The sequence below is a fragment of the Gamsiella multidivaricata genome, assembly GCF_025024155.1.
Source record: "Gamsiella multidivaricata strain RSA 2152 chromosome Unknown BC939scaffold_39, whole genome shotgun sequence".
NCBI lineage: Eukaryota > Fungi > Mortierellomycota > Mortierellomycetes > Mortierellales > Mortierellaceae > Gamsiella > Gamsiella multidivaricata.
Genome location: NW_026251747.1, coordinates 171,082 through 181,006, shown reverse-complemented (window position 1 = coordinate 181,006; position 9,925 = coordinate 171,082). Strand labels below are relative to the sequence as shown.

The 9,925-nt window shown below is 48.4% G+C and overlaps 5 protein-coding genes across 5 annotated transcripts; 2 read left to right on the top strand and 3 right to left on the bottom strand.

Annotated features, from left to right (window-relative positions):
• Nucleotides 1-1,173: 1,173 nt before the first annotated feature.
• On the top strand, nt 1,174-1,735 carry BC939DRAFT_182836 (uncharacterized protein). The gene has a single exon (XM_051550460.1). It carries the CDS (start codon nt 1,242-1,244, stop codon nt 1,533-1,535), a length of 294 nt encoding a protein of 97 aa, XP_051411446.1. The 5' UTR covers nt 1,174-1,241; the 3' UTR covers nt 1,536-1,735.
• A 1,561-nt stretch (nt 1,736-3,296) lies between these two features.
• Nucleotides 3,297-4,281, bottom strand: BC939DRAFT_477837 (uncharacterized protein; the record flags this gene model as incomplete). Its single annotated transcript, XM_051558709.1, has 4 exons — nt 3,297-3,475; nt 3,670-3,794; nt 3,993-4,016; nt 4,238-4,281. The coding sequence occupies 4 exons, from the start codon at nt 4,279-4,281 to the stop codon at nt 3,297-3,299; spliced, it is 372 nt and encodes a 123-aa protein (XP_051411445.1).
• A 1,273-nt stretch (nt 4,282-5,554) lies between these two features.
• On the bottom strand, nt 5,555-6,369 carry BC939DRAFT_529570 (uncharacterized protein; the record flags this gene model as incomplete). Its single annotated transcript, XM_051561517.1, has 2 exons — nt 6,044-6,369; nt 5,555-5,834 (listed from the first exon to the last, which is right to left on the bottom strand). The coding sequence occupies exons 1-2, from the start codon at nt 6,094-6,096 to the stop codon at nt 5,555-5,557; spliced, it is 333 nt and encodes a 110-aa protein (XP_051411444.1). The 5' UTR covers nt 6,097-6,369.
• Nucleotides 6,017-8,052, bottom strand: BC939DRAFT_493631 (uncharacterized protein). Its single transcript, XM_051559571.1, has one exon. It carries the CDS (start codon nt 7,994-7,996, stop codon nt 6,170-6,172), a length of 1,827 nt encoding a protein of 608 aa, XP_051411443.1. The 5' UTR covers nt 7,997-8,052; the 3' UTR covers nt 6,017-6,169.
• Nucleotides 8,053-8,139: 87 nt separating this feature from the next.
• BC939DRAFT_503875 (uncharacterized protein) lies at nt 8,140-9,789 on the top strand (the record flags this gene model as incomplete). The annotated part of the gene is made up of 5 exons (XM_051560454.1): nt 8,140-8,568; nt 8,690-8,742; nt 8,927-9,085; nt 9,184-9,321; nt 9,531-9,789. 5 exons carry the CDS (start codon nt 8,140-8,142, stop codon nt 9,787-9,789), a joined length of 1,038 nt encoding a protein of 345 aa, XP_051411442.1.
• Between the last annotated feature and the right edge of the window lie 136 nt (nt 9,790-9,925).

Below are 9,925 nucleotides of genomic sequence, written 5' to 3'. Positions count from 1 at the left end.
CAGGCTCAGCTCGGGGGGAACAACAGCAAGAGTCACCAGTCGTTTTATAGGGAAGAAGCCCCGCCCATATATCATGCAGGAACTGCGTGTTGATATCAAAGCACTCGATCATCGGCCTCTACCTTCCGGTGCCATGCAAGCCGTGCCTCCAAACAGGCTGTATACGACGAAGGAAGAACAGCCGATTAAGAAGGGCCTCTGCTTATTTATATTCATGGTCGATCTAGAACTCCAGGGTGGTGTTATGATCTGTAAATTTTCGTTTTGCGCCAAACCTCTGCATGTGCCGCTGGGGACGAAATACTATCGGGATGTATTGTCAGGCCGAGAAGGTAATGCTGAAGCGCGGTAGGACTCTGTTTTTTACCTTGGAGGCTCTGCTCCGATGAAGGCTATACTCCCTGGAGACCAATCAGCATCTTCCCGGCTACCGCCAAGTGCAGTTATCAGGAACTCTGATATCTTTGACTTGGACTCCATAAAATTCAAGGTCTTCTCCGTTCCACTTTGAATACCTTCATAAACCTGAATTATTTACTAAACTGAGCGGCATTTGTCGCATCAAGGCAAGCTTGAAGAGTATGAAAGCACTTTATGAAAAATGCTACTACTACTACAGCTTAAAAAAAAAAACGAATGGGCAAGCATTTTATACGCTGCCCGTGTTTGGAGATAGATCCATTGCTGTGCCCAACACACTCCTCCCCACAAAAATTGGCTCGACTCTTAGAGAGTTGTAGCAAAGCTACAGAGATCGCGTCCGACATCTATTGTCGACCCTTTATGCTCCCTCCCTCCCTTCTCTTCTCTTCGGTCTTTATTCACTGCACTTATCAAAAACAAGGTCGCCATGTTGTTGCCAGGCTGCCGCAGGCTGACTGTGGGTCCATTATCCCCAACTTTCTATTGCAAAGGCGCATTTCCCCATTACTTCTATTTTAGTTTTGTAATGGCGTCTGGTTGTGTGCTTCGATTTCTGACCCAACCAAATCACTTTGAGATAAAGAGAGAACCGGAGAAGTGTCCTTTCTCTGGAGTTGAGGCAACGTTCCGTGCTTCTTTGTGCCAAAGTGCTATGAAGCGTATGTTGTATTCCTTTGCCCATCAAAAACTCTTCCTATATTTTCTTGTAAAAGGTAGCAGATGGCTACGCTTTTCTGAAGAGCCGTTTACTTGGTTCCATTTTTTTCTTTTTTTTTACTTCGGAGTCTGTGCTTTATTCAAGGGCATTGTATTGTGTAATGGCCACTACAGTAACGATTAGTGTCTGGGCGAACAAGAGCCTGCGATATGTGTTGTATAGTTTTCACGACGTCCTGAAATCAACTGCAGCTCCGTCGAATGCACCATTTTGGAATCGATTACTCCGGACGTTAAGCCCTCTTGACTATTGCTCTGTAGTTCTATTCGTCTCCATCTTGAACTTTGCTCTGTCTATCGCTCCTGCGCCTGCTTCAGTGCCATTGTCGCTGCTGCTGCCTATGCTTTTTTTTTTTTTTTTTTTTTTTTTACGACTGTCGTTTTCGGGTGTTTGATACTGCTCTGGATGTCAATGTCGCTGTCGATGTCGATGTCATCGTCGTTCACGGGCCTTGATGCTGCTCTCAAAGCGATCGAATGGGGAGGCCTGTGGCCTGCGACCCGGCTGCTGGGGCTTCGATGCACTGTCTAGTGTCCAGCACAAAAGAAAAAAGCCCTGTGAGCAAGTAGATCGAGACTCGCAGCACCATGAATGAATCCATATGCAGAGGAATAGCGCTTACCTTGCAGGCGGTTACGGTTACAGCTCGACTTGAGTATGGTGATGCTGGCGCCACTCTGTCCTTCTCCTTTGCTCCTTTTGTGCTTCTTTCTGGACCTCAACTTTCTTCCTTCCTTCTGTCTTCCTCATCCTCCTCCTCTTTTTCTTTCTTTTTTTTTGTTTTTTTTTTTCTTTTTCTTTTTCTTTTTCTTTTTCTTTTTCTTTTTCTTTTTCTTTTTCTTTTTCTTTTTCTTTTTCTTTTTCTTTTTCTTTTTCTTTTTTTTTTTCTTTTTTTTTTCTTTTTTTTTTTCTTTTTTTTTTTCTTTTTTTTTTTCTTTTTTTTTTCTTTTTTTTTTTCTTTTTTTTTTTCTTTTTTTTTCTTGCCTTTTTCTTTTTTTTTTCTTTTTTTTTCGGTGTTTTTATACATCTGTCGCCGCCTGCCCTTCCTCTCCTTTGCTCCTCCTGTGCTCTCCCATCAACCCTTTCCTAGCCCCCCATCCATTGCACTCCGCCCGCACTCGTTTTGCTATCCCCCCTCACCATTCTTCCCCATCGTCTATGACTTTACCCCATTCGCCCTCTCCCTCTTGTGTCCATACACACTGGTCATCCCCCGCAGAGGACCCAACCTCGCGACCACCAAACCCCGAGGGTTCGGGGCCGTCTCCCCTCAGCTGAGAGAGGATGGTCTGCTGTGCGGTCACTGACAGCACTGCCCCTGCCTCCTCTCTACCCGCTCCACCTCTACCTTGAACCCATGGCGCACTTACCTCTTTGCATGTGTCCACCCTAGAACTGGGACCCTTGGTCGACCGACGCGCTCTCTCCCTCTCGCTGCCCAGCTGGGGAGCATTACTAGGCCTGATCTTGCCGAGACATTGCCGCTACCACGAATGGACCAGTTAAATAGTGTGTCAGTATATTACTGTTTTCTGCGTGCTGCACTCAGCACACATACATCTCTTTATCCAAGAGGACACGCGCAAACGTACCTTCGTCTTCCATCTGTCATAGCAGTTTGCCGACCATGGGTCCGCCAGTGTGCTGCCTCAAAGACGAAACCATCTCTGCCGAAGGTCTGTTCCAGAGTCCTTTACTAGGATCAGGACTGCTGGACATTCCTTGACCATGACGTCTTCGCTCCGAGCTTCACAGTCAGCTGGCCTATGTGTCGGCGAGTGTCCCTTCACACGACCGTGGTCGAGTCCCCCCAGGACGATGAACCTGGATCAAGTCCAGGATCGGGGAAAACGGCGGGGACGCTGTCTCAGCATCAGGCCGTGCATCCAACCGGGCGAGCAAGAGAGAGCACGGGCACGTCGACGATCTATAGAATCCCTGGACACAGCAAGAAGTAAATGCCTTGGTTTGACCCCAGGAACAAGGAGGGTGGACAGGAGAGAGCCGGCTAGGGTGCAGCACTGGGCGACCAGCACAGCAGGCACCCAATCTCAGCTGGGATCAACAGCCCCTCAGCCTCGGGGTCACTGGACCGCGAGAGGACCCATGCGAGAGGGACCAAGTGCGCAGAGACACTCCAAGGGAGGAGTTATTTTTAGATGGGGTAAGGGCAATCATTGACGATGGGGAAGGCGGTGGGAGGGTTGAGTGGGGCGGTGGAGGGGGAAGGGGATGGAGAGTACTTAGCTTTGTATGTTTTCGTTTTCTTGATTGGCTTGGTTCGCTTGACGGGGCTGACGGGTATGCCACGGCCTGACGAGTCTGGCTCGCCCACTAGGTTAGGTGGGGCGAGCCTGGGCCTCTTCTCAGCCGAGACTGGCAGAGATAGAGGCCAGTGGCTAGAGGAGAAGCAGTTCAGATAGCAGAAGACAAGAGGACAGCCAGTGTGTGAGTGTGGGAGAAAAGGGACACAGGCGCCAAAGTCAACTCCTAGTACAGCAGCACCAAACGGCGCATGTCAAACATACCTTTGTGGCCACCTGACTCGCTCTTCTTGACCATGGCGAGTCCCGGTGGACTGGGCCATGCTGTACCTGTCGTTGCTGTAACTGACAGGCTGATATGGTGGACTGGAGGAGCGAATCTCTTCTTGCTAGAAAAGAGGTGTTGACACACAAAAACAAATGCAGAAAGAGACCGCGATATGAGTATCGAGTCACAGACACAGACACAATCTATGGTACCAGGTACAGAACCATCAGGTACAAGGCACCAAGCGCCAGGCACAGACAAAAAAAGAAAAGAAAGACAAGCCGTGCCACTTTGCAAGGAAAGAACACCAGGAACATACCTTTGGGGACTCGACTGGTCATCGCTGTGGTCATCGCTGTGGTCCTACTGCGCTGCTGCTGATGCAGGTTGTAGTGGACATGATAGGCGAAGCAGCCTAAACATGCGAGAAATATACAAAGTGGGCTCAGACACTAGGACAGACACGCACAGCCCCAGTAGGCTAGAAGAGAACATCCTGCAACCACAGGCACAAACATAATGAGCAAAAGCACAATGAGCAACCTCATGAGTGTCGTAACATACCTGGGTGATACTGCCTGGCCATAGCATCGAGTAACGGAGGGCATTTTGGTACGAGTGCATCGGTGGGTGTTTGGTTTGGAAGGGTGGAGAAGAGTGTGAGAAAAGAGGACAGCCGCCCGTGGGAGAATTTTGAATGGAAGGCAACGCGTCAAAATGTAAACAAACGAAAATCAAAATGAAGGTGGACGCGTCGAGTGACGTTCTTCAACACCCCAGGGTGTGTCCTCGCAGTGCGCACAAGTAACATGAACACACAGCCAGAGCACCGTCTGAACATATTCTACTCTTTAATCCTACAAGACCACTGTTGCTGTGCTTCATGTATAACATTAATGGGTTTACTATGATTGATGCTTTAATGCAATGCGCTGATGTTTTTCAAACGGTGGGTGTCGTTACACACTTTTTGAGTGCGGCCAGGACATGTATACTTCCCATTAAGTAGGCCAATGGTTCCGAAAGATGTCACCTTGGATTGTGGGGAGAATAATAAAACATCGATCTGAGAAGTAATGTAATGTTCGCTACAGAAGGAGACAGCTTCTTGCTTGAATAATGGTCTCGAGCACCGGCGATAGGTCAAGCAGAAGAGAAAACCTAAAGCGTCGACAATGTAATTTGTGCAGGTGGGTGGGGAAAAGGAGGAAATTTATCCTCTCCAACCAACAACGAGGCCCAGTTATGCGAGCCTGTGTAGCATCGATCCAGTCTGCTCGACAAAGTACATATTCGACGAGGAGGATAGGGTGTTGGAGAGTTCATTTGACTGAGCTCTTCTCAAATGCCATGTGGGTTTGACCATGTTTCTGACATTCATTTCTTTTAGACCTGGTTTCGGCATGGCGTTCAAAACCCATATTTCATTGATATGCCATTGTCGGTGCGGGGACACAAAATTGTCAACGATGGAGCAGATATTGGAGAGATAGCTAATGTCGGTAGCGCATGCAAAAGTATGTAGCTTTCATTAATCGAGTTTTGAGCCAAGACAGTGGTAGGTTAGATATGAGTCAACAGCATTTCATGTTTTTATTGCTGTGCACATTGTGGTTGTTCCGATGCTGGACGATCTTTGTCTTTCAAATAAGATGGCCCGCCAAAAAAGAAATAAAAGTACAACAACGCGTCCTCGTTTTACTATCCCGCCACTTATTCACCCTAACCCTGCACACGCTCCCCGAGGTCTACAGTACACTGACCCCAACAATCCAATTTGGAGACAAACCTTTGCCATACCTCTTAGCCATTTTCCCCTGCCATTTAATGGGACCCAAAGTTGTGGTACCTATGCGGGCGAAACTTAAGCGGGCGATCCTCTTAAGACACTAGGCGCGATGGCTCACGCAGCGGAGGAAGAGCGATTGAAAAGTTGGAGATATACTCAGGGAGATGGAAATGATCCATGTTTTGTATCCAGTATGAAGGCTCTGACATGTCGGCCGTATATGTGAAGCCCTGGATACCTGTCACCATTGCAATGGCTAGCGGGGAGCTTTTCGTAAAGATAGGGGTTCCGGACGGCATTCCAGGTACGACTGGCATGGATAGCGATTGCGAGATCGTGTTGGGATAGGTCACGGGCGATGACGTATATGAGCTAGGAGATCGGAATGATCATCTCAACGAGTATCCTGAGCGGCGCGCTGTCGACAGTGTTGCTTTCTGTTTTCACAGACACCTTTGGAAACCGAAAATGGAATAAAAAGAGGGAAGTAACAATGGGCGGAGGTATTATAGAAGTTTAAGCGGCCGCAAAAAGGATAGTCATCCAAGGCCTGTGCGATGTGCACATTGACCATCGCGAACGAAAGCGATCCTTGATTCGGACTCTTGAATTGCGCCAACATCGTATCGTCCATGGTTTTAGTCCGCGCTGTACTATACAAATAGTTTATTATAAACAAGCTTGCTTTTTAATTAATTATATCATACTTAGAATACAAATGTGTCCCTACTGACATTGGCAGTGATCATACTGGTAAGTCGCGAGGAGGCATAGCTGACCCCACCCCACACAATCCAGTTCGGGAACAATGCCTTGCCACGCTCCAGGGCCATTTCTCTCGCTTCTCGATTCATTCTATAGTCATTTGACTTATACGGAACACACAGAATAGCCTTTTGAAGTTTCGGCGCAAACGAAAAGTCCTCCAAGATTTCATATGTCATCGCGTCACCCTTGAGTTCGAGACCGAGGAGGGAAGTGAGCGAGTACAGCCGTTCCCTGATCAACTCCTGCTCCACAGGCGCGTATGGATTAAGAGAAGGCACCTCTACTTGTCCAGGTAACATCCAACCTGCATTGCGCGGCCGGGGTTGATAGTCGAGTGGTTGTATATCCATGCGTAGCCTCTCCAACACCTTGGCACAAGGCCAGGACTTGCATCCCTTGAATAGTTCGATTGTACCGGCTCGAGTACCCAACAAGTTCAAATTGCGCAGGAGAGGACAGTTCTCGAATATCTCGATGGCACTACGGCTGGTGATCTGAAGACATCCCTCCACATCGAGTTCAACAAGGCTATGCGAAGCCCCTGCTGAAGTGAGTATTTGAGGAAGGCGTGCCAATTGATGGAGGGCCAAGTCTGCGAATTCCGTACATTTGACGCTGACCTTTTGAAGCCCGTGGTTGACCCGCATCACTCCCGCAAATGCCTCGTCCGTTGTAGGTGATATATGCTTGGCAGTAAACTTTTTGAGGTTTGGGCATGATTTTGACACGGCATTCAAGAACCCCGAATCGCCGACTCGAGAACCGCCTTCGAATACTAAGAAACGCAACGCAAGCTCGATCTCTTGGATGCTAGCTTGATTCTCGAACATGCAGTCCCAGTCCTGAGCACCGATGTTGTTCTTGCCACTGATTTTGACCTTTCTGAGATTTGGTGTGTGCAGAAAGAGGCGGCGGATGCAAGGGTGTGGTTGTTTCGAGTCGTCCAAGCAGGATTGTCGTGGTCCCAACATCACATTGCCCCAGCTCAACGCTCGGAGTGACGTGCTTGCCCAGCCGGCATCGTCCACTTTGACCAACTCTGGCACAACATCGACGATCAAGCTGCTGTTTTTGAAGCCGTCAATCTCCTCAACTTTGGCCTCGTCAAGTTCCTCGACCAGTGTGTTGATTGTCAAGGCCAGTGACTTGAGATGAGAACACGATTTAAGCACGAAAAGGATATCGTCGATGCGGACATCTGTCAGGGCACTCCAGTAAAAGTCCTCCAGGTGCTTGAATGCAGACACAGGAGTCATCTGGCACTCCAATGGCTTTGGCGAGCGTTGCCCCAAGGTGATATGTAGAACTCGAAGCTGTGGTGCTATCTCAGCGAGATCCTGAAGCTGCAAAGTGCTCAATTTTGTGTTGCGGAGGAAGAGCGAGTGTAGGCTGGCGGTAAAGTTGAGAAGGAAATCGAGATTGTTCCATTTTACGGATATGAGCTCGAGACTCTTGACATGATGACCATATGAATGCATCTTGGGGTAGTTGCGGGTCCGCCGATACTTGCGGAAGAATAGCGTTTCATAGAGATAGGGAACCCAAATGGTATTCCAGACACGGCTGACGCGGATGGCGGCCTTTAGATCATTCTGTGTGAGATATTCGGCGAGGAGGTGTAGAAGTTCAGGGATGGAGAAGAAGGTATCCTGGGAGATCCTTGGTGCGTCGATGTTGACAACGTAGTTATCGGATGTTCTGGGCCGCAGACTTCGGCGAAAGGCTCCTGGGGCAGGATTTGATGCGGTTTTGTTGGCCTTGGGCATGGCTGACAGGAAGGGGAGGAGAGAGGCAGACAAGAGAAATGGAGGGAAGAAAAGGGATGAAAAGATGGTATAGTGGTGGCAACGGAGAGGGATGAGTCGGTTGACCTCCGCTGGGCTCACCGCATGAGTCCGGCAGATGTATAATGAACTGCTACATCGCCACAAATGTCTCTCTTCAGCCCTTTCATCCACTGAAGAACATGCCCAAGTTTGCACCGACCTCCCCAGACCGTGCTCAAGCAACTAATTGGATGAATCTATGTCCTAGATGGACCAAGGACGACAACAACATTGACACTGCTCCAAAGGTGTTCCAAGACACTACTCCAAAGATGTTCCAGGACGTTGTCCTCTCCATCCCAGAGCTTGTTCACTTAATCGCCAACCGCCTGGCAAGGCGCGATATCGCGGCCCTCATCCGTGTCAACCGTACCTGGAATAGCGCTTGGGTTCCTTATCTCTACGAAAGTCTACACTTTTACCAGTACAAACGAACCAACGCCTATCCAAAGATCTGCAAATCCGGAGACCATGTCAAGACCCTCAGTCTCTATTACACAAAATGGGCCAGCGTCCGTCACCTCGATTTTACGCCCCTCCCCCCCCCCCCGGCTCTACAACGTTACTGAGGACTCTATTGAGTCCAGATGGCAGGGCTTTACAGCGCGTTTCCATCGTTTGTTCCGTTATCAGGATGTCGGGAACAGTAGGAATTTTGTCGAGACAGAGGATATAAAGACCAATAGGTAGTACTATCTTCAAGAGCGACGGTCTAATAAGTATAAGGACGCCGTGTTTGTGTATTTAGATGAATCCTACTATAGCCAGGACCATGTCAACAGCAAGGTTGGCTATGTTTGTTTAAAATGCGTTTATTGCTTCATCTCAGTCAGAAGAACGCATGTTCTGCTTTCATTTTGTTCTTAACAGTCCTGGTTCAATACTGGGATTCTGGTACGCCGTACGAACAAGTGATTATCACGAGAGTATGGACGCGCAGGTTTTCAAGACGTATCTGGGCGAGCTGCGTCGCCACTGCAAGGAGGATCTAGGGTTTCCTGAAGTTGTATTTGTCATGAACACTGTCAAGTACCATCGTAAGAAATACCGAGGATACAGTCAGCGAATGCTGAGGCCGAGCAGGACGGTCAGCCTGAGAAGCACAGGACATTTTCTCAACTCAGTAGAAGTGAGCTGTATCAGCGGCTTCAGAAGATGAACGCCAATGCCAATATGCTCAATACGCTCAACAAGAAGCAACTGTATGAGATAGCCAAGAGACCAGAATACAAGGTTCCTCTTGCTTCAGAGGTCATTGCCCAGAAGTAAGATATATTGCGATGTCAAGAACATTGGCGTGCATATCTTATTCAACTTTTAGATTAAGTACAACGTTACTCCCTTTAAGATATGGCTATCGTATTCTGTAGCTGCCTCCCTATCATCCAGACCTCAATCCAATTGAAGAAGCATAGGGGTCAACAAAGTGCTATGTTGCGGACATAAACGATGGATCCGATTTTGATGCGGCCAGATCCTATCTATACGAACGATTTGACAAGTGCGACGAAGTCTGGGAAGACTTGGTCAGACTCTCAACACAGAACGAAGAGCGGCGTATTATTCAGGATCGAATATGCCTTGACGAGAGTCCAGCCTCTCCCTTGGAGTTCGAGGCCACTGATTCAGAGACGGAAGACGAAGAAGACAAAGAAATAGCTGGCGCGGATGAAGATGATTATTCGCTTCAAGGGACCAAGGCACTCTCCACATTAATAGGCGACGGATACTGAAAGAAAAACGTTGTAGGTTAAAAACTGTTCCTGTTGCCTCCTAGCATTCCCACGCGAAGATTTTATGAGTTCGAATAAAAAAGTTGCAGGACCTTCGCCCTACCGACAGTACGCGCATTCGTATTAACAAGCACAT